The sequence below is a fragment of the Ambystoma mexicanum genome, chromosome 3q (genome assembly GCF_040938575.1).
Source record: "Ambystoma mexicanum isolate Mex_15411 chromosome 3q, UKY_AmexF1_1, whole genome shotgun sequence".
Taxonomy (NCBI): Eukaryota; Metazoa; Chordata; class Amphibia; order Caudata; family Ambystomatidae; genus Ambystoma; species Ambystoma mexicanum.
This window is the reverse complement of record NC_090926.1, coordinates 1229788-1256760: the sequence shown is the minus strand read 5'-3', so window position 1 is coordinate 1256760 and position 26973 is coordinate 1229788. Positions and strand designations below refer to the sequence as shown.

Genomic DNA, 26973 nt, shown 5'->3' with positions numbered 1-26973 from the left:
AATCTGGGGAGGACATTCATCTTTATCAAATGTATCCAGCCAGGCCAGGATATATCCATGTGAAGCCAATACTTGAGATACACAGCCAGAGTTTTGAGAAGGAGGTGGGTGGGAGTTAAGCTTATAGACGTCTCTGCCTCTTGGGGTAATTACTACACTTAGGCATTCCAGAGATTTTAGAAACCAGTTTAGGGGGAACCTGGCCTCCAAATGACGGATTGCGTCTGCTTCCTCGGTTACACTGAGCCCAAGAAATGTATTCAAGTTTATAGTATACCCTGAGGCCAGGCAGAAGGTCTTGAGCACCCGGATTGTAGCAGGAAGTGATTCCTCAGTATTACTGAAGAATAAGAGGACGACGTTCACGTATACTCTGATTTTCTCTGGCCGGGGGGGGTTGGGGGGGGGGGGGAGGCGCAAGCTTAAATACCCTGTATGTGTTTGTTGGCCCATATATTGCAGGCCAGGGGTTCCATTGCCACGGCGAATAACAGGGGAGAAAGCAGACAGCCCTGGCAAGTGCCTCTTTTTAAGTATATCGGCTGAGTAGTATGCTTGTTGATCCAAATTCTGCTCAACAGGGCTGCTAAGGTTGCACTGATCCACAATGAAAAGTTGGGCCCAATTCCATAGGCTAACAAGGTCTTTTACAAAAGGCCCCAGTGCAGACGGTCAAATGCTTTGTTTGCGTCCAGCACAACCAGAGAGAATTTTTGTTTATTCGTTTTCCCCATCTTGATTATGTCTAATGTCCTGTGAATATTATCATGCACGGACCAATTGGCTATGAATCCCGATTGGTCGATGTGTATAATGAAGGGGAGGATCTGTGAGAGCCTGGTAGCACAAATCTTCCAGAAAATCTTAGCGTCTGTGTTCAGTAGGGCTATCGGTCTGTATGATTCACATCTGAAGTGCAGCTTGCCTGGTTTGAGGAGGAGGACCGTTTAGGATTCTGTCATTGTCTGGGAGACTGAGTTTGAGGATAAGAAGGAAATGTAGAGATTGGTCAGGGAAGGGGATAGGTGGCTTTTGAAGGTTTGTAGAGTTGTGAAACCATCCGATCCTGGGGATTTGTTGAGGGAGAGAAAGGTGATCTCTTTGGAGATTGGGACGGTCCATGTCAGATATCGGTGAAAGTGTGGTTCTTTTGATGTAAGCATTTTGTTGCACGCCATCTTCCCGTAAAGGAGTCAGCCATTAGCTGAGAGAAGAATCTGTGCACCACTTAACATTTCTCCTCCTCACCATAACTTGGTGTCTCAGACACATCCATGAGCCTTGTGATCCTATTCCTATATTTTAGTCCCTTTAGTGTAGTGAACAGTATCCAATTAGCCTTATTTTTTTAAAGAAATGTATGTACTCATAAAAGCGACGAAAGCCTGCGGGAATCGGGCGCATCACATCAAATTGGGTTACTACATAGAAGACATAACAACCTGACCTAGACTAGATCACCTTACTCATGGGGGTGGGGGGTGTCTTCCTTTACTTGAAGATTAATGTTTTTAGGCTCTTTCTGAAGGCCAAGTAACTGGGCTCGAGTCCAAGGGCAAGGGGAGATGGTTCCATTCCCTTGCTGCCAGTACAGGGACGGCCCTGCCTAAACCTGTTGCTCGTCTGTGTGGTGGCACTATGATCCTGCCCAATGCTTCTGAGCTCAGAGATTGATTGGGGAGGTATTGTGCAATCTTTTTCTTTAGGTTTTCTGGTGCATTACCATGGAGACATCTATGCATCAAAGTTAAGGATTTTAATTGGATCCGATCTTCAATCTTTAGCCAATACAGTGGTATCCTGTCCCTTGAGATGTGTTAACTTTTCGACTTTCCTTTTATTATTCTAATAGCGTTGTTTTCCATGACCTGGCATTTTTCAAGACAGTTCTTGCTGGCACCGAGCACAAGTGCATTACAGTAATCTAAACGGAACAGAATGGTGGCCCTTGCGATTGTGGAAATGTTCTTCTCGCTCAGGAAAGTTTGAATGGCTCTTAGTAGGTGGAGATGATAAGAGTTGCTCTTATGCAGATAATGCACCTGCGCATCTGCTCCCAAAGAGGCTCCTATGACGAGTCCAAGAGTTTTTACCTGTCCTAACACCTGTATGCGGGTATCCTTGATGACAAAGGCTTCATAATCGGGCCCTAGTTTGGCTTGTGCTTGACGGGTGCCAAAAATCATCATCTCCGTCTTCTTGTCATTAAGGCACATCCAATTGCTCTCCATCCAATTCTCGATGATGTTATATAGCATCATGATTTTTGTGCTGTCCTCCAGATAGTCGCCGCCCAGCTCAACCACTTACTGGGTATCATCAGCGTAATTTGGGAAAAACGCTCCGAAACCTTCCAGTACCTCATAAAGACATCTCATGTACAAGTTAAAAAGGAGTGGAGATAAACTAGCCCCTTGCGGGACCCTGTACCTTAAGAGTTGCCTTGGAGAATTAACCCCCCCCCCTCCTCCCTCCCAATTAATTTTGGCCTCTCTGTCGGCCAGGAAGGATGCCAGCCATGCGGATGCTTCCTTGGAGCAGTTTGCCACTTTTTCCAGGACCAGTTGAAGCAATTGGTGTTTTACTAGATCAAAAGCCGCACTCAGATACAGCAGCATAAGCAGCCCTGTCTTGCCTTTATCCAATACACGGATCATGTGGGTCTGCAGATCCAACATGGCTGTCTCCGTACTATGTGCGGTTCGAAAGTTAGATTGTTGGTCCGGCAGAATAAGATTAACTTCCACATGCTTTTGCAGTTGGGCTGTCACTACTTTATCCAGGACTTTCAACAAGAAATTGCAGTTCGTAATAGGTCGCAAAGTCCTTGGGACACAGGGATCTAACCCCCTGTTTTTTTTAAATGAGGGGCGAAATGGTGACACAGCTTTAATGCTTTAATTATCTTGGCTATAGTACTTCTGCTAAGTTACTGCGGTCGCATGAGCGGCGCGGTCTGTCGAGTGTGCTTCCAATTTTGCCTGCGCAATCTACAGATTTCTTAGGGCTCTCAGGGAATTAATCAATGTATGTTTCCTTTCCAGGCCCCTGACCTCCTCTTCAAGGTGGGATCCAGTGGATTCCCTGGATCGGACGAATGCCGAAGAGCAGGCAATCAGCTTGTCCATAAGAGCAGTTTGAAAGGCATCCCATTTGGTATTCCAGGATAAGCATGCAGTTATATTGGTGGCAAAGTATTGTGTTATCAGCAAGCTTACCTTCAACCAAATGGCTGTGTCTCAGATGACTGCATCCTTAAGTTGCCAAGGAGGTTTCGAGGTAGGCTAGAGCTTGTGCACTATAGTAGGAGGTCGGTTGTCAGTGTGGAATGAACGGTTAGGCTCCTTATCCCAATAGGGACCCTCGCCTTAGAGGAAATCAATGCTGTGGACATTAGTACTTCAATGCACGAGTATATTCGGTGGACACAGCAGAAGAAAGAAAAATCTCATTCATTGGGGTGTAGGATCCACCAGGAATCCATAACATCCAGTTTGCAGAGGAGATGGAGGAGGGCAAAGGTATTACAGAAATCTGACTGAGTGGGCAGTGAAGATTTATCCAGAGAGGGGTTTAACATGGTATTAAAGTCCCCACCCATGTTCAGGCAGCCTTCGGTGAATTCCGCAAGGATCGGACTGAGTGTCTTGAAAAAGGAGTCATGTGCTTCATTCGGAGCGTATGTGACCAGGGTGACTAAGTGCCCACCCAGACTACCCTTAAGTAGGAGAACTCAGCCCTTGGGCTCTTACGTATTTTATGCTTGGCGAAGGGGAGCTCCTTAGCTATGAGGATCGCAACCCCTCTTTTTTTTCTGGGAAGATATGATGTGGAGAACTGGTGTGGGAAGTAGGGATGTCTAAGGTGCGATTTATCCCTATGTGTAGATGGGCCTCTTGGAGGAAGGCAATGCTACACTCTGTGCTGTAGCAACTGGAAAATCCCTTTTCTCTTACTGGGCGAGTTAAGACCCTGGACATGGAGGGTAATCAATGGCGTAGTGGGGGAGGGCCCAGGGACATTCGGGTCATTTTGCATAGGCACGGAGGTGAACACAAATGGTGGTAGCTGTGACAAGGCCTATTGGCATGGACCTAAAGGATAAGAACTGTAGGGTTTAAGCCAAAGTGTGCGTAGAACAACTGGGGAGAACTGGTATAGTGGCCTTGGCCACTGCATCCAAGCATGATGTCAAGTTCATCTCTGGTTGGGGAGACAAGAATGGCTATCATTGGAATGGGGGCATTCTTTAAGTCGTACTCAAAGGTCTGGATAGAACAGCATGACGCAATTAGAATAAACTAAGCAGTGTGAAGACAGATGTACCGTAGGGGTCATTTGGCGCCCAACTACTTGCTGATAGCTGGCAGGCTGTCCCAGAGGAACAATCATGGTGGCTGAGCCCCCTGGTGGGGGCTCACACCATCCTCCCGGGCCGGCCGATTCTACTTTGTGTGCCCTGGGCCCACGGGCTCATCGCGATTGCCAACCCCAGGCAGGGGCATCCGATTGCCTGTCAGATGGAGCTAGGAACCCTACACTATCCGAGTCCTGCAGGAATTCCGCCTCCTTCAGGTTTGATAGCACCCAGGACTTATTGTTCCAAGTGAAGAGGTGAGAGCACAGGAAGCCCCCGTGAAACTTGATGTTATCAGCAAGCAGGAAGTCAAGGGTTTGAACATTACTTGTTTTGCTAGGGTGGAGGGGGCCAGGTCCTGAAACAGCTGGATGTTGGCATCTATGTGGCTTAGTTCACCCTGAAGACGTGACCACTTCAGGACCTCTTCCTTAACCTTGAAGTACTGTATGCTGGTGAGAACATCTGGAATCAGATTCTTCCATTTTTGGAAGGCGGAGTAAACCCTGTGGGTGCAGTCCAGGACGGTGCGCTCGTGTCCGGCACAAAAAGGATGGAACCACGGGGGCTCTGTATGAATTCCTCAAGCTCGTAGTCTGGGACCAGAGTAGGGATTCCCCCGATTCAGAGGTGGATTTTCTAGGTTCTGTTTTCATGCTCCGTCCGTTTCACCTGGAGTTGTTCAGTCGCTGACTCCAGGGTTTTGATTATTTTGCCCAGTTCAGCCCATTCCGAACGATTGTGCACAGGTCGTGTGCTCAAAGTCGTTGATCCAATGTTCTGCACCGAGGACCCGGTTGTCCAGAGTCATGAACTTCTGGCACAGTTCCGCCATTCTGGACTGTATTTTGCTTTTGATCTCCTGCAGGTGGTGTTGAAGGTCTTCATTGATGGTGGTAGCTTGTGCCCAGTGTAGGTTGGCATCCTGGCCATGGATTTGTGCTTCATTTCTAAGCTTCTTCTTCCCTTTGTCCAGGGTGGTATTCATCAAGGTGAGGATGTCTGTAGGCTTGCCTTGTTTTCACTGTTGACCATCACGAGAGGGAGGTAATTGCTGATACTAGTAAGGCTGAAGCCCAGGCCAAGGTGGGGCCGAGCAGCCGGAATTGACTGGGGAGATAAATTGATCTTTTAGCACATGCCTGCATGGGATAGATTCACACCTGCACTCCCTGGGGAAATTCAGCAGAGTCCACTACAGGCCGAGGAACGAAGTGGAAGACTGGCCGGACACCCAGCAGCCAGCAACACCAATGGGTGCTTCTGTACCTTCTCTGCGCGATGTGCATTTTACTTGGGCCACAATCATCCACTCCCTCTCCCCAGGGCCACCACCTCAGGTGCTCCTCTGGACTGGACCGCTAAAGGACAAGACAGGGACAGGTCTCTGCTACAAGCTCCGTCCGGTGCAAACTGTGCAACAATGCTTCAGCTCCAACTGTCATGCAGAGGGAGACAAAAGAAAGAATGCGCACAAGATCACACAGTGAGTAAATGCGTATTAAACACCATGAACTAAGATAATTGCATGCTAACAACCAGGTTGTGCGAGTAGAAGGTGATACAAATATATAAAAACGGGATGTGTGATAAGTACTTAGAAGCTCCTTAGGATTGAGAGGAAAGTCAGCAAGCTCCTCACCCTCAATTGACATTACATGTACTGTCAACATTAGGTCCACATTTAGACAGGCAACAATGGGTTCTGGGAGCTGAACCTTTGATGACAACACTCATATGGACAACAAACACGAGCCGATATGCAGGTGATGCGAAACGTTACAATACCAAATTGAAGATAACTTAATACACAAGGACCTTTACAGGTAGGACTAGGGCTTCAATTACAGAGAGGAAAACTCGGGCATGGACACAGATGTAGGAAAAACAGCATCGCCTGTGCTGGAACTCACAGTAAAACCATGGACTCAATTTCATGAACTGGCTAAAAATGAAATGGAGGAAAAATGATTTATGTTCTAAGTGGCGATGAGGACAAGTCCTAGGGATTACTACTGAATATAAACTATGGGACGAGATGCATATCCAAAACAAGCAAATAACAATGAACCTTATGTATTGTATATTACAGTTTAAGTTTACAACAGGTATATCATACATCATGCATATCCTAAAAGTCACAGAAATTAAGCTGATCTTTTACACTTACCTTGGACAGGTCAGATCGCCCATTCAGTTTGGAAAGCAACAAGTGGAAAACTGAGATAATGGCGGTGGATGTACCTCATAATATGCCAGTGTGATCTACCCCTCTCGATTTGGAAAACTGCTCAGTCAACATGGTTTAAAGCAATGGTTTGGGCCAATAATTGAAGATGGATGTAGACAGCTATCTCATCCAAGACCAGAATTCAAAGACATGCGGTCTAATTGTATGCATTATTTGCAAAAGACATCCCAATGCACTGCTGCTAATGGACAACAGAGATAGAACTTTCGTTATGCATGTTTGCCTATTTTGCTTGCCCTCCAATATGTTCACGTTTAAAAGCGCTCTTCATTTTCTTTCGTCTGTTGAATGTTGATGCCATATATATATATATATATATATATATAGCAGACTATGCCTGTTGCATAGCAGATTTTTTTATTTTGTTATCCAAATTTAATAGAGATTAAAACATGTGTTTCCATCTTAAATGCATTTTCAATTATTTAAAAATAAAAAAAGCAGTTTCTAGCCATGTTTGTGGCACAATTCCTTTTTGCTCCCCACCCTGTTTCACTGGGCTCCGAGTCTGTACCTAAAATGTCTAAAACAATTAGCAAATAATTGACCCACAAGTATTTCAATTAGCAAAATAATTTAATTTCTTGATATCTACAAGTCAGAGTTCCACAAAGACAATATCAGAAAAAACACGCACGCAAACCGTAACAGGAATGATACAAGGTGGAGGCGGTTGAGAGGTAGAGATGGGGAAAAACATAGCCCCTCAGTCGGGGAACAGAAATAAACGCGCGAAGAATGCAGCGTTTTAGCAGCCAGGCAATCAACATTTTCCGAACACTTAAGGGCATCTTGCAAATCCTCACCGCTTGGCCATAGTTGGGCAACAATGCATCACTGCTGAATCTTCATGACTCCGGATCACTGTAACACAGTATTAAACAATCCCATGATAAGACTGGCCCAGCAGCGCACCCTTGCAGCACTCACTCACCCCCCAGATTCAGAGTGCAAAATCTGTTTCCTATCAACTATTACGTCAAATTCGAATTCTGCCAGGTGGGTCAGATTGTGATCATGGCTCTGGGTTTGGTTACAAAAAGTGCAATCTCTGTTCCACGCTCATGCACCTGCCATGGTGTAAGAGATATCTCCGCGACCTGGACACTTTCTTGAAGAGAAACCTTATTAAATGGAGCATTAGACACTAGACGCATACAGTCAATGTAGTCTTTATAGAAGCACTGAAAGTAATAAACATGAAACTGTGCTGCTTGCACTCAATGGGCTCCGGATATGCAACATTACGTTGAGGTGCATTTTTCAATTTCTTAGACTGTCCTAAAGGAGGCGAGTCAGGAGGCGTTCATCTAATCAGCCAAGCAGAAGGAATGCTGGGAGAAAAAGATGTATGGATCTGAATCAGTACCCCTCCAATGTTACAAATCAGACTTATTTTGAAAATTAATATTAGCTTTGCCTAGCTTTAAGGTGTATGTAATAGCAGTTATAAAACAGTTCACAAAGCCATGACATTTTAAATCCATCTACATACAATTTGTAGAGACTGACATACACAGGAAGGTGGTGTTTGTGGAGAGTCACAGGAGGAACACATTTTCTAAATGATGTGAAAAATCTGAAAATACAAAAGCCCTGGAGGAGGGCGAGCACAGCTGGGTGTAATGTGGGGTCCTTTGTTTTTCAAGTAGAGTGCTTGGTACAACTTCCCTTATTGACTTCTGCTGAGTTCCAAGTCTATCTGCCATTCATTAGGATCTGAGCTGACCTTTTGGGGCGATGGCTCTTTTTGGCTTCTCTCACTTGCTCAACTCACTTTGTGGTGCACTGTTCACCCGCCATGGCTACCAGTGCAGGGGAAAGCTCATGCTATTTTTCTCCCACCTTTTCGTGTGGCAGCAGAAAAAAAACCTTAACTAGAGTGCTACAGGGGCGCATTGTGTACTCTTTATCTAAGATACACGTGTGTTGCTTTTGATGTGCAACCCAAAGAGGCTGGAAGTGAACACTTATTTTCAGACAGATAATTATTTTGGAGTGACCATTTACTCAAAATTAAAGTTCCTCATTTTTGAAGACATGCTCTTTGTTGTATAGCCTTTGTTGGTAGTCTTCTTGCCCTGTAAGGTCAGAAATCACCATTTAGAGTCATGCACTTTCACAAGGATTGTGCAAAAGAAGCCCGGTCAGTGGCCAGTGTGCCTTCACTGGGGAGAAGAGGTGCCAGATCAAAATCCACGTTCAGGGCTTATTGGTGGACAGACGTGAGGTTGCTGGCTGTTCTCCACTGAACAGCCCCCCCCACCCCTATCTACTTGATTGTTACAGGTCCTACCTATTGGAGGGCTGGGGTGTCTCTCCATTATTTAAATTGACCATAGGAACCAAGCTTCCGAAGCACGAACACTGCACAGGTGAGCTGGAAGTACGGCTGCTGTGGCAAGAATTACACTAACCAAGCCAGCCACCATGGAGTGCTGCACTTTTATTCTTCAACATGGGGAGGGACAGGTTGGGGGTGTGGAGGGGCTGACGAGCATTCTTAGGTGCTTCCATCACTTGGGCTGTTCGGCACAACCAGTCCTCAGTCTTATAATGGGTCCTGCTGCCTCGAGCTCACTGGAGTTTTCGGGTTTCTTTAGGTCTACACCATCAAAAAGGGTCTGCTGGGACCCTTTTTGGTCTGAGGGTCAGAAACACTGCAGTAATCACTGTGAAAGGGGCAGCCCTCCCTTCACTTGCTGCTCTTCTTTAGGAGGGGGCCTGCCTGGAACTGAAGTCCTCCACCTTTTGAACAAGTGGCTGCCGGCCCTGTGCATGGTCACTACAACTGCTGCTCCCGCCTGTAAACCTGAGCCAGCAATAAAGGAATCCAAGTCAGAGGTCTTCATCGTTGACAAATCCAGCTAGCTAGGTTATCGTCAAGAAACTGTTGCCAGAAGCTGCAAGATGGTCTGCAGCTGCGAAATTCCCTTAACACCAAACTATCTCTCTGCAACCGAGCCCCATAGACCACCACAGACTTAGATTGAGCTCTGTTGTCCCCAATGCCTCATCTAGCTAGGGTTGTTAGCTTCAGGAATCAGTTCAGGGGGTGAGCCTCCATAGCTGTTTTGGTGTAGCCCTGTTCCCAGTGGGATCAATAGGACGTAATGTCCTACCCCACAGTTATCCTTACCTGACTGTAGATGGTACAGACTTGGTCAAGTACAACTCCTTGTTTTCCTAGTGTTAAAATTGGCAGCTGCAACATCACTTAACAGAAAATCGATTTTCTAAGAACCTGTTCACCATACCCAAAACAAATTATCTATTGCATTGAGCTAGGTAGAACGTTTGACACTACTTTAACCACTACAAAAGTACTTTGATCTGAACATATTTACCTGGGGCATTGTTGCCTTTGCTCCTACGTTGGGGTAAAACATTGTAGGTTAATCTATAGTGCGGTCATAAGGTATATATGTTTCTCCCACACTTCACTACTGTTGAACTGAGCAAAGCTAAAAGGGAGGATCTAAATGACCACCCAACTGACCAAAGCATGATACTTGGGAGCCGTTTGGAAGCTACCACCTAATGACTGGACAGCCAAGAGCATGTCCACACCATTTCCTGAATGCCAATATTGGCAGCTTGGAGACAGTGGACTGACAACACCCTAGGTTTTAGAAAATGGAATGAAATCTGGGGTACAGACAAACAAAACAAATTCAGGGAGGGTGTATAGTTGTAAATCCATTGCATTGGTCCCATCATGTTCAAACCACTATTTAAAGGTTTACAGTAGCTGTGCTACTGTAAAAGTTGCGACAGGAGATTCTTAGGCGTTTGTCTTGAAATGTGCAAAATAGGTTGCAATGTGAGTTCTGATTCACTTTAAAACGTTATAATTCTGTTATTTATACATTTTGAAAGTCTTCAGTCTTTATTGCTAATTGGTGCCCAGCTTGTGAGGTGCTGCCAAACAGTTTGCTAGCATAATCAGATTAATCGAACTATAATGGATGTGTTCCAAAGAAACTAAAGGTTGCTTTCCTGCATCTCCTCCCATTTCCACAGACATTTGCCCCAGATCCCTTCAAATTTCTCAACAGTGCACAGGCTTAGCCTAGCCTAAAGAGTAACCCCTGCTGTACTGCCACCTTCTCCCACAGAAGGCCAGGGACGTATACGTGAGCTCAGTTATCAGTGTGTATGGCAGCAGTCTTGTTTCCAGGGTTTCGTTTTTGTTGATATGCACCCAAATTAAGCTGTACTCCAGAAATCCAGAAAAAAGAAACGTGGTCCCTAGCACCCGAGACACCTTGCTGGGATGCGAATGACGTTAATGCCTGTGACAAGAGGGCTGGCACCGCTGATAAAGGCACCAAGCCCTCATTGAAGGCACTTGCTTTGCTTGAGCCTATGAACTTGGGCCAGAAGGCCATAGCCAGTTGGGCCAGCACCCTCTGATCCCCTACGCAGCCATAGACACCTCATTAACAATCAACCAAGCAGGTCTTTTCAATTGGGACTGCGATTTCTGCAGATTGGTCACAGCTCTGAGTCGAAGTAATCGGCTGATGTTGCCAAAATGTGGTTTAAAGAGGATTGAGTATGATGTCTTATCACAAAGCTTACCCAATTTTACACACTATGTAGTATTTAAGGGAAACACTGGCACAATTTAATCCCAGCTATGGTCACAATGTGAAGGATTTACACTCAACAGTTGACCCATCCATGGGTCCCAGAAAATAAAGGTTATGCAAAGTTTGAGGCAGAGCTGGTGAGAACACCAAGGCGTGCAGCACAAACCGGCTTAAGTTAACAGCTGATTGAAGAACAGCGTCTGACTGAAGCTCAGAGTATGCATAGATCCCATCCTTCAGTCCCTCTCAACTTTCCCCTACACACCTCTGACATCTGCCAACAGAGGCTCACAGAAAATACATTGCCATCACAGTTGCAAGCTCAGCATAACAAAAAGTCAAGAGATGCCATATTCATGCCCTTCACACCACTCACACATCCAGCCTGCTTACTGATACAGAGAAAGTAGGAGCATGGTCCCATTTCTACCTCTCCAGTTGCCAATGACATTGTTGTGCCGTCCATGTACAGCAAATATTAAAAGATTGTTTTTGTGTATAAAAAGTACAATTGCTGTATTGGGGAGGGACCGGTGATGTGGGTGGTCTGGGAGGCTTCCTTTTAAGTTCTACATTTGAGACTGGCAGCCATGCTCCCAAAACACAGCCGCAATATGATGTGCAGTTGACCAATGCCATGTGCAATCCTCCCAGTGTATGTACCAGGATTAAGACCCACGAGGAAGGCATGGGGGCGTGGACCAAATTTAACTTGAATAGTAAAAAAAAATCCCCCAAACGATGCATCTCCATTTTGGGTCCTTTCACCCAAGCAGCAGAAACAAAAGCATCATCCAGTCACATGATTGCTGTTTCCTTGGTTGCAGGGCATTTTGCTTTGGATTCCTCTACTCACGAGGCAGCCATTGCAGTGCTGCCACTGAGCTTCACCATCATCTGCTGGCAGTCATTGTAAGAGCGCCGGTCGCCCACCTTCTCCAACGTGCGGGCCGCTTCTGCCAGCAGGACTGCCCGCTGGCCTGGTGATGAAAGAAAGGAGAGTGGAAGGTGACGACACGCAAGGACGATGGCTGTGGCACGCTCCCTCTGCCCTGGCAATACGTCCTGTTCACCTGTGGAGAGAACAAGAGCTTGTGATGAGCGCACAAAAAAACACCAGTTTATTCACCATAGAGGTAGACTAGGGATTGGGCCAACGCCCAACCCAGCACCACATTACTGCTAGCATCTGGTAGATGCCAACACTTCACAGTTCTAGCAAACTCACACACAGTTGCTTTGGGTGTCAATAGAGTTGAGGGAGCAGAACAAAAAAGTGGATTCAAATTGCAAACTTCACAATTTATGCCAGTTCATTATGGAACCTTACCTCTTGCGGACCACTTTGATAGTCAACTAGGACCACTTGCCTGAGAAGCAGGGTCAAACTCCTGGCAACCACAAGACGCCATTACAGTATCACATACAGGTAGCCTATCAGGAAGTACAGCATGCTCCTTCACAACCAGACAACAGTCACAAAAACAGTTTTATCAATGCAATTTAATCTCTGTGGACCACATATTCAAGTCATGATGGAAAAAGAGCAATATTCACTTTTTTTTGCATTTGAAAAAAAATATCCTTCAAAGCCATTTTAAAAACGTGCTTTAGGCTGTAAAATGCCCCATCACTTCAGTACCCTCATACTTCTGAGCAACTTGGCAATGCAGTGAATATTACTTGTGCCCTCAACCATCAATATTCCATTCGTCTGTTCTAACCACCTTGAACAAGCGTCCCCGTGACCCTGGCCCTCAAGCCTGAAACCATCAGAACCCCCTAGAGGCAAGAGTAAAGGTATGAGCTGCATAGTAGACTGGGGCTCATCAGAAAGATGCTTTTTATGTATTCCCCCAAAGCACACATTTTAAATGTAAAGGCTACCTACATGCAGTCTTAGTTCAACATGGGTATTGTTAAGGTAGAATTGCATTTTTGGGGGCTCAGTAGTCTTTTTTAATGGGACAGCTTAATCTTTACACATCGCCTCCGCCTTTTTTTTTTTTAGGGGATTTCTAATTGATTTTGGTGGTCAGATGGACTCCTGCTGTAGTCCTCCTGCCACCACATCCCTTTTTCGCTCCTTAAGAGTGTATGGTCCTGGGTCGCTCATAAGGCTCCCCGGCCTATGGGTGCTTCCTAAATCGCCCCCCCCCTTTAAGACCAATGGTGTTTATTTTGCCCTGCGTTGATTTTAGGGTATAGGCAGGTGGCAGCTAATAGCCCAAAGTACTTTTATGGTAGCCATTCCAGTACAATGTTTTTTTTTTTATATAAGCCCTACTCATTTTTAGGGGCTTCATTTGTTCAGGGAACCCACGAGGCACCCTAAAATGGTGGGCATGTACATGCAGGCTCTTTGGGAGCCAAAGATGGTGTCCTCTATAGCGATTTGAAATAGTCTACAACTAGGTCCTGGGCAGGCCATCACACTTCCTGTGGAGGAGGGCATGGGCGTTTGGCAGTTTTTGAGGCCAACCAGATTGGCTGGCTACCAAAACGTGCGTTTTAAATCCCCCAGTGGCACTGGTGGGCTGGCAGAGTCCAGCCCCTACTAGTTAAGGTACATATAGGGGAATACTGATCAAACACTCAGTTCTGCTGGGGTTTTGGAAAGAAAGCAGGCTTACCTCTGGACAATTTTGGCAACAAAATGCATTGTTGATTTATCGAAAACCCAGTCTCACCATACCGGTGGGGTCTGGTGTCTCTTGCCTTAGCACCCAAATATGAAAACCAGAGCAGTGCGTCCTTCCTAGGTCTTCCTCAACCTGTTGATGGTCTTCATATGCTGCGGCCAGGCCTTCCATCCTGGGACCATTAACCACAGTTTAACGTCAGACTCTTGCGTTGGATTTGGAAGCTGCCACTGCGTGCATGGGTGTTGGGACCACCTGCCAAATCGGCTTCTCTAGCCATCCTGGGTCGACACTGCTGTTGTCCGACTGCAGGGTAGTTTTTGCAGGTGTGCCATCCTCGTTTGCCAGCTGAGCCACCAGGGTCTACGGTGCACAAGTTCCTCCATTCTCCTGGAGCAATATAGCCGATTCCTTCCGAGAATGGTGGGTCCCTATCCTAGGAAGGATGACTGTTCCTCCTTTGGGCCTTACAGGTCATCACTGGCTTACTTTAAGTCCTTGGGTGACCGGATCCTTTTTCTTGCCCTGCAAAATAAGATTTGTACTTACAGGGTTGTTCTGTTGTCTGGGAACAGACTTTATGAAGCAAACAGCGAGTATACCACTTCTGGCACGTAGGTTTTATTGAAGATACCCACCCTCATATCCATGGGTTCTACATGTCCTGGCCAGCCCATTTCCCAATTTCTTTAAATTGGGGGCTCAATCCTGCTCTGCTTCTCTTCACCCGTGGTTGCTGGGACTCCAGCTCAGCACTGGCTCTCACCTTTAGGGTTACCATGTTGTCCCCTGAGCTTAGCTACATTCTTCATAGTAGTTAGGGAGAGGAACAGCAACTCGCCTGGCTTTTCACTATAACCAAAGGGCCACCCACAGACTTTGTAAAAAGTGCTACCTAGGAAATAACAGGACAGACACTGGAACTCCTACAAGCGACACTGAATTATTTCCCTGAACTGTGACATTTTGCTGGGTACCTCCAAGGTCCAGGGATTTCAGTGAATACCTCCGATGTATTAGGGATGTTTAAACTATGCATTACACTTCTGCCTCAAGATATACACTAACACTGCACGTTTCTTTCGTTTCCCTCCTTGGAGGGAAACATGCTCTTCTGGGACTATGCAGTTTAAACCTAAAAAGGATCCTGGACATTGGGAGCACTCATGAGTCTGTTGGACATAGTGAACCCATATTGTACTACCTCTACATGTTTTACCCCTGTTCTAGGTCACACTTCCTGTGCAACAGTGAAAGCAAAGAGATCCACCTGTGAGTGCAACATTGGGAGAAGAGCTTCAGAACTTCCTGACAGTGGTCCCACTTGAGAGGCCGAAGTCTGCCTGCTCAAGGAATCCGTTATGACATTCTCTCTTCCGACAAGGTGAGCAGGCGTCAGATACCATTCTCCAGAGCCCAAAACCACAGTTGCATTGCTTCTCTAAGCAAGGACCCCACAACCCCTCGAAAGGAACAAGTTACTTACCTGTAACTGTTGTTCTCCAGCATGGGTCTGGCATGGATTCACATGCTCATGAATATTCCCTGTCGTCAGGCTGGGAATCCTTGGTAAAGAAAAAAAATCAGTTTCAGTTTTGTTTCTGAACTGTCTTGCTACTAGTAACCAATCACTGGTCTCTGGGTCATACTGCCCCCAGCCAATGACTGCCCTCTACCTAAGCCCCTCCTCTGGCAGCCATCTTCAGATTTGGTAGCACGTAAAGTGGCAGTAGGACCAAGAGAAGAGCCGCAGAGGGGTTGGAGGGAGAGTTGCATGTGAATCCATCAGAGATACCCATGCTGGAGAAAAACAGTTACAGGGAAGTAACTTGTTCCTTATCCAGCATGGGGTCTGGCATGGATTCACATGCTCATGAATACAAGAATATGTAGCAGTACACACATGCACAACCACGAGAGGTGGCAAGGCTCAACGTTAAGCATCTCTTACCTCCTCACCAGGCTCACTTTCAAGCGAACAGGTAGCGCAGCACTGCCTGGCCGACTCTGGACTCCTCCCTGGAATCCCGGTCAACGCAGTAGAACCTCGTGAAGGTGTGCGCCGACCTTCACGTAGCAGCCCTGCAGATGTCCAGCAGGGGCACACCAGACAGGAACGCTGTGGTAGCAGCGATCGCTCTGGTTGAATGGGCTCTCGGACGGCCGGGCAACGGTCGGTTTGCCAACCAGTGACAGCGCAAGATGAAGCCGGAGAGCCATCTGAAAATGGATGCCTTCGAGAGGGCCTTCCCTTGGTTCACAGGTCCAAAGTTCACAAACAGCTGTGAGGTCTTTCGGAAACTCTTTGTGCGGTCCACGTAGAACTTCAGCGCTCGAGCTACATCCAGCGAGTGCAAAGTCCTCTCAGCCGGCGACGGGAAGAAAACGGATAACACCAAGGGCTCGTTGAGATGGAAGTCCGACGGCACCTTGGGCATGAAGGAGGGGTGCATCCTCAGCACTACCCTTGTGTCGTGGAAAGTCAGGTATGGAGGTTTACAGGACAGGGCCTGGATCTCTCCCACTCATTGTGCGGAGGTGATGGCAACAAGAAATGCTGTCTTCCACGATAGGAACTTCAACGGCGCCGAAAGCAGAGGCTCAAATGGCGGCCCCATGAGCCTGGTCAGCACCACATTGAGTTCCCACGCCGGGGCCGGAGCCTTCACTGGCGGGAACGATCAGAACAGTCCCTTCATGAACTCCTTCACCAGGCGATGAGACCACAGAGATCACTGCCCCAGAGTTCTGGTGTAGCGGGAGATCGCTGCCAGATGGATTTTGATGGAGGCGTGCACCAGCCCCGCCTTGGCCAGGGACAGCAGGTACGGCAGCACTTGAGGGGCTGTAATCCGCAGAGGGTTAATCTTCTGTGCACGGCACCAGACAGAGAACCTCTTCCATTTGTGTCCATAGCACTTGAGAGTCGAGGATGCCCTGGCCTTCACAAGCACCTCCTTGCAGTCCGCCAGAATATCGTACCCTCCGAAATCGAGTGCTGCAGGAGCCAGGCCTGCAGGTACAGCGATCCCGGGTCGTGATGGAGGATGGCACCTCCTTCCCTTGTGAGACGATCCGCGTCAGTCGGTAGTTTGACCAGGGGGGGGGACACCGACATGTCCAGAAGGTCCGGGAACCAGATCTGCCTCAGCCACGCCGGTGTGGCAAGGATCATCCTGCACCGGGACCGTCTGAGTTGACTGAGGAGTCACAGCAGCAACGGCAATGGAGGGAACGCATACAGGAACAGGCCGTCTGAGAAGGCATCGCCCATGCTTCCCGGCTGGAGAAACCTGCTGGCGAACTCTGGCACTTGGCGTTAAGTCACCGTCACGAAAACGTCTATATGGGGATTGCCCCACCGTCGGAATAGGAGATCCACCTGATCCTGCCGTAGTTCCCATTCGTGGCATGAGCGCAGCTCCCTGCAGAGTGAGTCGGCGATGGTGTTCTTTATTCCTGCCAGATGGAAGGGTACCAGGAACATCCCTTGGGCAACGGCCCAGTGCCAAGGGTCCTGCACTTCCTTGGATAGGGCTGGGGATCTTGGGCCCCCTTGCTTTCTGATGTAGAACATTGTGGTGGTGTTGTCGGTGAAGAACCTTACCACCTTGCCCTTGAGGGACAGAGGGAACTATCTGAGGGCCGAGAAAACGGCTTGGAGCTTCAGGACTTTAATGTGTAGTGACCTTTCCTCCGGGAGCCAAAGGCCTCTTGCGTGGTGATCTCCGGTGTGCACACCCCATCCTTCCAGGGAGGCATCCATCGTCACAGTTTCCTGATGCGCCGGGGTCTGGAAGTCCATACCCGCCGCTAGATGCGCGCGGGTGCCCCACCACCGGATCGCTTGGCGGAAAGTCTCGTTGAGAGGGATCCTGTCTTCGAAGTTGCCCACCACTTGCATCCAACGGGTGTCGAGGAACTCCTGCAGTGGACGCATCCGCAACCAGCACAGGCACACGAGGTAGATGCATGACGACCTCTTGCTGAGCAGGGACTTGATGGACCTCACCCTGGCCACTTCCAACCGCGCCATTGTGTCGAGTCTTGCTCCCAGGAACAGGGTGTTCTGCAACGGTACCAGGTGGGACTTTGCGAAGTTGATCGAGAAACCCAGATCCGTAAGCAGGCGGACGGTCTTCGCTGCATGATCGACGGCGAGTTCTCTTGACTTTGCTCGGATGAGCCAATCGTCCAGATAGGGGTATATGTGGATCTCCTGCAGGCGCATCCACCCCACCACTGGTGCCAGGCACTTGGTGAAGACCCTCGGTGCCGACTTCATCCCGAAGGCCAGGGCCTTGAACTGATAGTGTCGCCCTTGGACCACGAATCGCAGGTGTCCTTTGAGTATGGGAATGTGGAAGTAAGCGTCCTCCAAGTCCAGCGACGACTGGAAATCGCCCTCCTCCAGCTGTCCCAGCACATGCTGAAGGGTGACCATCCAGAACTTCTGGGACTTGATGTATTTGTTGAGGCAGCGAAGGTCCAGGATGGGTCTCCAACTGCCGGTCTTCTTTCGGACGAGGAAGTACCGTGAGTAAACTCCAGAGCCCCAGAGCCTCTTTGGGACGAGTTCTATGGCTCCCTTTCGTAGCATCTCTCGTACCTCCAGAAGTAGCTGTGGGACGGGATTTTCCTTCCTGGCCACGGGTGGTAGACGGGGACACTTGAAATTCCAGAGTGTGCCCGTGGGCCAGGGCATCTATCACCCAACGGTCGGTGGAGATGGATTCCCACACACTGACTAATTTCGCCAGCCGGCCTCCCACCGGGGTGCTCGGGTGGGGGCCTGACGTCACGGCCGGTTCAGTTCTGTTTCGTCACGGCCTTGCCGCCTTGGCCTCCTTGGCGGCGACGACGGGATCCTCCGGTCTTGCCACATCCTCTGTAGGCTCCCTGCGACGAGGAGCGGGCCGCTTGACGGTACGACGAGGAACCGCCACTGAATCCTTTGGAGGCACCTTCCTTGCCTCCGGAGGTCCGAAAGGGCGGCCGCCGTTGTTGGAGAGAGCCCAAGGCCTGGGCTGTCTCGGTGTCCGCCTTGATGGCTTGCAGTGAGTCGTCCACCGTCTTGCCAAACAGGTTGTTCCCGTCGAAGGGCATGTCCAGTACCCTGGTCTGTACGTCCTGACGGAAATCAGTGGCCTTGAGCCAACCACATCGGCGAAGGCAAACGCTGTTGCCCATCTGGCGAAAACCAGTGTCAGCAATGTCCGTAGCTACCGTGATGGTGTGGTCCGAAGCCACCTCGCCTTCTTTAAGGATTTCCAGGGCCTCCGCCCTCTTGTCGTCTGGAAGGAAGTCCAGGAGTGGAGCGATCTTAAGCCACAGCTCTCTGTCGTAGCGTGCCACGATCGCGAGGGCGTTGGCCGCTTTAATGGTCGTCGCCGCCGACGATATGACCCATCGTCCCATGGCATCCAGCTTCTTTCCCTCGCCGTCCGGTGGGGAAGTAGAAGTCGATGCCGCCGTCCCCGCCGATTTCTTCTTGGCCGCTGCGGAGACCACCGAATCCGGGGACGGTTGTGCCCTGAGGCATACAGGGGCGGAGTCCTGGCCCCGGTACTTCTTCTCGTACCGATTCCTCTTAGCAGGAGCCGTGGATGGGTTCTTCAGCAGCGTCAGTCCCTCGTTCCAGATGTCCAGTAATGGGACTGAAAGGACAGTCTTCCTCTTGGCCTCTCGCCGTTGGTAGAGGAAACCCTCCTTCTGCTCCTCAGGGCAGAGTTGGAAGAGCTCCGATGCCCTGGCAATCATGGCGTGGAAGGAGCTAATTTCGTCGGGGGGGATAAAGGGGGCGTTCAGGGGGTTGTGGGAGGTCCGTCCCCTCATCACCACTGTCGTCATCCGTCCCCGTCGTCGCTGTCTCCATTCCCGTGTCATCCCTCGGTGGAGGGTAAGGAGGTGAAGGCTGGAAAGGGGGAGGGGGATTGATTCGCCTCCGCTTGCTCGGTGGGCTTCCCGACGGTCCAGGCGCCGCTGGATCGTCCGCTGGGGGTAAGGGCAACCTTGTCCTTATCTCCGTACACATGGCCTGGATAGCCATCAAGATCGCTCCTGAGTTGTCTTTTGGCATAGGCACCGGTTGTGACGGGAGCGCCGGCTGGGGAGTAGGGTCCTCCATCTCCTCCACGGTCCGTGGCTCCTCGTCAGCACCTACGTCCTCCTCGTCGGGATCCCTCCTGTAGGACTGGACCTCCTCAAACCTCTTGTCCAGGATCTTTGCCACACCAGCCAGCTCATCTTCAGAGGTGGTATCTGTGTCCGTTATGGCTACCATGCCCCCCCCGCACTTTCTCCACCCGGGGCTTCACGGGGGTCTTATCGATAAGCTGAAAAGAGGATTCCCTCCATGGTGGCAGGTAAGCTCTAGGCCTGGAGGTCATCTCCACTGGGCTAGCCTCCGCAGGCTTCGGCAGGGCCACCACGACTCCCTCGATCGAGGCCTTAGCCGGGTGAATCAGGGCCTTTGCGACTTTGGGCACACCCGAGGCCTTCACCTTGGGGGGAGGGTTGCTGCCTCGCTCCCCCTCGGACGCCGTCGGATCAACCGGGACTTCTCCCGAAGCTTACCCGGGTTCCCCGATTTCCTTTTCCCCGAGCCAGAGCATTGGCTCGTGGTTGATGGCGTCAGTGACATTGCGCCCTGCCTGGCAGCCAAAGAGCTCGAACCATCGCGGTGCTTTGCCTTCTATTGGGCCCCCGGCGCCAGAGCGCCCTCAAAGGTCTTAGAATAGCGCTCGGAATTCTTCTTCTTCTCACCTGCTGCTGGGCTCTTCCCCTCCAGCCAGTTGGTGAGTCGAGTACGACGATCCTTCATTGTCCGTTCGGACATATTCTTACAGAACGCACAGTCCTTCTCCATGTGCGATTTGTCGTCGTGAAGGCAGTAGAGGCACCGAGAGTGCTCATCTTCGTTAAAGACATTTTTTAATCCATATCCAGGGCAGCTCCTGAAAAGCTTGGATCCGGGCGTCATGTTTCCCTTGTCCTGGGCCGTGCCCACGCATTGTAGGCCTCAAAGATCTTCCGGAATCCTCCAAGAAGTGAAAACTCGACAAAAACTCACCCTTGAGGGGCGTAGAAAATTCCAAAATGGGTCCCCGTTGATCGGAAGTAGAATCGGTGGAGCTTGAGGCTCGATTGACTGAAAAAATAAGAGTAAACACTTCAAAAAAAAAAAATCGCAAAACGCAGTAAAAGCTCGAGAGATATAGCACGAGGACTCCCAACACTTGAACGTGCGGTAAAAATCTGAAGATGGCTGCCAGAGGAGGGGCTTTGGTAGAGGGCAGTCATAGGCTGGGGGCAGTATGACCCAGAGACCAGTGATTGGTTAATAGCAGAAAGACAGTTCAGAAACGAAACTGCAACAGATTTTTTTCTTTACCAAGGATTTTCAGACTGACGGGAAATATTCATGAGCATGTGAATCCATGCCAGACCCCATGCCGGAGAACATTCCTCACAACATCCACAAATATGTAAATGACACACAGCTCTACCTCAAGTTATACTCCAAGGAAGACATCCACAGGCTTAGGGCCTGCCTCACATTGATCCAGTCGTGGATGTCTAGTGCTTACCTAAAGTGGAATCCTTTCAAGACTGAATTCCTACTGCTGACCAACAACACAAACACCCTGACATCTAGACCTGGCTCTCTTCTATGAACCTCGAGGGCTTCACACCCGAGCTTGTCAACTGTGCCAAGTGCCTTGGATACGACATCGACAACACCAACTTCAAACAGCACATAGCAAGGAAGACGCAAACGACTTGGTACCACCTTTCTCACCTGCATGGACTGTAGTCAAAGCCCTTGAGCACCCCCGAGATGCGTCCTGCATGCAGTAGCATGACTCAAAGGACTCCGCACATTCGACCACATCACCCCGACACCCATCGAACTGCACTGGCTCTCACTGCAAGGCGGTATCGTCCTAAAATCCTGTTGCATCATCTATAAGGCTGTCATCCTGAAATCCCTAAGCTACCTCACTGAGAAACTCAGCATCTCCAGAGGTCTGTAACCCATCAAACGCAAGGACATGTGCAGACTTTAACTCCGCCTGGGCAGGAACAAAAATAGCAGAATACAGTTCTTCTCTGTGCATTCCCCAAGACTCTGGCACCTCCTCCCCATCAACAAAAAAAATGCCCCATCGCTTCTACAGTTCTGGAAAGAGTTCAAGACATTCCTCTTCAATGAATGGCTCCCCAACACATTGATCTGCACACCCTATACTCCCTACACTATCTGAGACTCTGATCTGCTGCTCACGGTTTTCTCCCCTGGTTGCTTGTAAATCCCTTGCTGCCAATTGCCTATCCCCCCCTGTTGGCACCCCAGTTCCTTTTACCCTGCTTCCCTCACTGTGTTCTTCCCCCTATGATTGTGACGTCTTAGTTACTTACCTGTAACTCTATTTCTCCAGCATTAGTATCTTTCACAGATTCACATGCTTGAATAGTCCCTGTTGTCAGACTGGAAATCCTCTAATTTAAATTTAAAAAAATAATATAAACACATCTTCCTATTGGAAGAAAAACTACACCCATAGAGTCCCATAGGGCCTGTGTAGCCCTTCACCCGTGGAGTACCTCCATCTCCTTTGGTCCTTTTAGGCCCCAACCAATGAGGTGGAAGGGCTTGGGCTCCATCCGAGTGAGCCATCTTCAGATTTTGACCCGTGAAGGCTAGTAACAGATGACTGACTGGAGAGTGAGCAGCCTCTCCCCAGGGGAGGAGGGCAGGCGCATGTGAATAAATCTATGAAAGATATCAATGCTGGAGAAATACAGTTACAGGTAAGTAACTACGACTTCTCCAGCATTGGATCCTTCGCGATTCATATTCTTGAATAGAATACCAAGCAGTCAAAAATCTTCAAACAGGTCTGATAGCCGGAAGGTTGCACCTGTGTGTGCATGCACTATATAGAACTTGTGTAACAACCTTATAGCGTACACAGTAAGGCTACCAGAAAGAACACACAGAGGGATGGTGGGAACAAACAAGAATCAAAGTCCAGGATCAAGAAGCTGCTCCTACCTTAGGTGATTAAGTGCTGAAGCACTGCTTGTCCTACTGCAGACTCCCTTCTGCTGTCTTCTTCCAAGCAGTAATGACGGGCAAACATGTGGCGGGTGCTCCAGGTGGCCACCCGGCAGATGTTCTTCAAATACACTCCTGTTTGAAATGCAGTTGAGGCCACTCTCGATCTGGTGGAGTGTGCCGTAGGCGTGGCTGGCAGAGGGTTATTTCTGATTTGGTGACAGTGAGTAATGCAACTTGAAACCCAACATGCCAGACTGTTTTGATCTGCATTGACCCATGGTTCGCCCTGCAAAGGTGGCAAAAAGTCTTGTTGAAGTACTGAATTCTCTTGTTCTCTCAATGCAGAATTTGAGTGTCTTCGCCACATCGAGTGAATCCAGCGTCCACTCCGCTGCGGTTGCTGGGCTCCCAAAGAAAGTGAGCAAAAGAATTATTTCCGCTAAAATGGATTCAGACACGAGTTTGGGAATGAATTTAGGGCGAGGTTGTAGACTTCTGAAAGATTATGAGGGTCGGTTCGGTGGATAGTGCTTGTAGCTCCCCAATACGCCTGGCCGAGGTGACTGCCACCAAGAAGGCTGTTTTCCACGATAATGTAATGTCACACCTGTGAATAGCCTCATAAGGCGCTCTCTTTAGCGCAACTAAGACTGTTAATACTCCAGGTAGAAGCAATTGTTCGGTTTGGCAAAAGAGCCCATGAGCCCTTTAATGCAGGTTTTGACCGCCGGGTATGCCACGAGAGTGTTGACGAGGCCTGGTGGTATAAGCGTAGATGGTCGAAAGATGGACCTTGATAGAGGAAATTGCCAAACCATTCCTTGCTAAATGTAGAAGGTAAGGTAAGATCTGTTCTGCAGATGCTGATAAGGGATCTGTGCCAGCTTCTGAACACCAGGATCTGTACCATTTCTATTTCTTAGTATATGTCCGTCTGGTGGACGGAGCCCTGGCAGCTTGCAGTATACCCCAGCATTCGGTGTTTAGGACGAGATTGTGGAATTTTCACTACTGAGGAGCCAGCCCTGGAGGGACAGGCTGGCCGGGTTGTGGTGAAGTAGTTTGCTCCTGTATTGAGACAATAGGTGCAGGTGAGGCTGGAGGCGAAAAGGCTTCTGCAGTGCTAGTTGAAGGCATACAGTGTAACAAATGTGTCATGCTCACATCAGTGCCATCAGTATTATTGTACAGGGTTGTTAGTTTATCCTGCACAGCACCCACAGGATTAAAGGTGTTGGGGGAACCCATACAGGAATTTCCCCTTCCATTGTATGGAGAACGCGTCGTCCACTGAGTATTTCTATGGATACCTGGAAGCTAACTGATCGAACTTCTTGTTTGCGTGGGTTGCAAAAAGGTCTATGGTGGGTTTTCCCCATCTGAGGAATAATCTGTCGAGATCGCAGTCGTTGATTCCCATTTGTGGGAATGAAGGAATTGTCGGATGAGTTTGTCTGCCAAGCCATTGTCCTTGCCAGGAAGATGTTCTGCCCTCAATTGTATCTTGTGGTGTATAGCCCAGTTCCAGAGCTGTTGAGCCTCCATCAAGATGATCCTGGACCGGGTGCCGCCCTGTTCGTTTGTGAAGTGCATTAACGTGGTCTTGCTGGTCTGCACTTTCACAATCTGTCCAGAAAGTACTGGCAGGTGGGATTTTAGCACCCACCGGATGGCCCAGAGTTCCAGCACATTTATGTGTAGACAGGTTTCTGCCAATGACCAAACCCTGCTGGCTTGTAAATTGCCCAGATGGGCCCCCCCAACCCGTGAGGGAAGTGTCCATCCTCAAGAGTAGAGTGGATGTGGGTTGGTGGAGGGGTAAACCTTGTAGAAGATGAGTGTTTGGCCCACCATTCAAGGGCTTTGTGAACATTTGGCATGAGCTGCACAATGTCCTCCCATGATCCGTTGTGTTGAGCCCATTGGCTGTCTAGTTCCTCCTGAAGCGGTCTCATCTTCAGTCTGCAATTTGGTACGGGGGAAATACAGGAGCACATCATGCCCAGGAGGAACTTGTATTGTCTGACAGTGTAACTTGCTCTCTCATTGAACCATGCAATGAGTTTTCGCATTGTGGCTACTCTGGTGTAGGGTTGTTTGTTCACTGCCTCTGCCAGTTTCCAGGGAGCTTCCTTTCAGTAGCCAGTCGTCTAGGTATGGAAAAACCTTTATCCCAGAGCGCCTGAGGTGAGCAGCCACTGAGGCCAGGTATTTGGTAAACACAGTTGGTGCAGACTTTAGCCCGCAAGGAAGTACCTTGAACTGGAAATGTTGGTTGCCGACAGTGAACTGGAGGTACTGTCTGTGGGATGGATGGGTACATGGACGGCCTCCTCCAAGTCTAGGGTAGCGTGGAAATCGCCCTTCTTGAGCCACGGAAGGACAAGTTGAAGGGAGTTAATTTTGAATTTTAGACAAACTTGTTGAGGGCCCGTAAATCTAGTATTGGGCCCGACTGCCTGTTTTTTTCTTTACTAGAAAGAAGTGGGAATAGGATCCCTTCCCCCGTTGTAGAGGTGGTAACCGCTCTATGGCTGCCTTTTGTAAAAGCTTGGCAGCTTCTACCCCCAGCAGCCGGGGAATGCTTTTTCTTGGCGGTGGTCTAGGTGGTGGTTGCTGAAGAAAGTCTATGCTATGTCCCCCATTTATAACTTGAAACACTCATTTGTCTGATGTTATGGCCTACCAATGATTGAGGTGCAGCGAGACGCGTCCTTCCACTGTGATGTGGAAGACACGATGAGTACGAGTCAGCTCTTTTTGGTCTAGTTCCTTCCCTGAACCCCTTTTGCCACGTTGGTTCTGGTACCTGGTGGAACATTGTTGATATCTACCCCCTGATTGGAAGGAGGTCGATGAGGATGCTTAACCCTGGTACGATCTGCCGTATGACCTGTACTTGGAAAGGGACGAAAAAGATGGCAATTCTTGTCCTTTAACAAGCTCATCGCCCTAGCAGTGTCAGTGTCGGCCTTGATGCCCTTCAAGTGGTCATATATTTTCTTTCCAAATAGGTCTTGTCTGTTGAAGGGCATGTCTAGGTCCCGCACCTGTACCTCCAGCCTGAAACTTGTGGCCTTCATCCAGGCTTGGCGCCTCAAGACTGCCTGCTCCCATCTGCCTGAAGCCGCAGTGTGCGGTGTCCAAAGATGTGTCGATCATGTGTTCCGAGACCGCTTCACAGTCTGTGATAATGCCCTTGGCCTCTTCCTGAAACTTCTCTGGAAGTTATTTAATGAGACGGGACATGCAGAGCCATAATTCTCCATCCAGCCTTGCGGCCATGGCGTTGCTGACTCGCACCGTCAACGATGCTGCCGTTGAAACCTTGCGCCCCATCGCTTCTAGTTTATGCCACTCCTGACGACGGAATTGTGTTTAGGATGGCCTCTGAGACAACGGGGCAGTCTCTGGTGCTTTGTATTTCTTTTCCAGTCTTGCCACCAGCAAAAGAGTGGACAACAGAGTGGCAAGGATCTTTCACCTGCGTCCCAAATGGTTTCAAATATTGGTATCATGGCAATAGTGTGTCGTCTTGTTTCTGTGCTCATAGAGGACCGATGCCTCTCCTCTGTGGAGACTTGTATCTTGCAGATCTCTGCCGACTTTGCCATTATGGAATGAAAAGATATATCCTCCGGAGGGGACGATGCCCCCCGGTGAGTCACATTTCTTCTGCTTCTCAATGGCAATAGAATCCGTCGTCTGTGTCTGGCATGTCCCGAGGCAGTTCACCCTCTGCTGGCTCATCGCCATGACTGTCGGGGTCGGAAAATTCCATAAAATGGTTCATCAGGGTCCCTGACATCATCTACGATGTCTTCTGGACATTCTGAATATGACTATTGAAGCTGCAATGCGCGCTCTGAATCTATGGAACTCAACTTTTTAGGTGGTAAGTGACAGAATCTTGATCTCAGAGTTGTACCAGGAAGCCCCAGTGAAAATGAATCTTAAAAAGTATGACAAAAATTTCTAGAATTAGTTTTGAAAAAAAATGTGCTCAGAGATCTGAAGAGGATTACCCTGATCTGTAGGCACAGTGAAAAATCTGAAGGTGGCCG

General features: G+C 49.0%; 1 protein-coding gene across 1 annotated transcript in view; it reads right to left on the bottom strand.

Annotated features, from left to right (window-relative positions):
- Nucleotides 1–7165: 7165 nt before the first annotated feature.
- LOC138582000 (sterol regulatory element-binding protein 2-like) overlaps nt 7166–26973 on the bottom strand; it is a 401726-nt gene continuing 381918 nt past the window's right edge. The window contains exon 19 of the mRNA XM_069652893.1: nt 7166–12276. Coding sequence (XP_069508994.1) covers nt 12056–12276 — 221 coding nt within the window. The 3' untranslated portion in view covers nt 7166–12055. The remainder of the gene's footprint in view (nt 12277–26973) is intronic.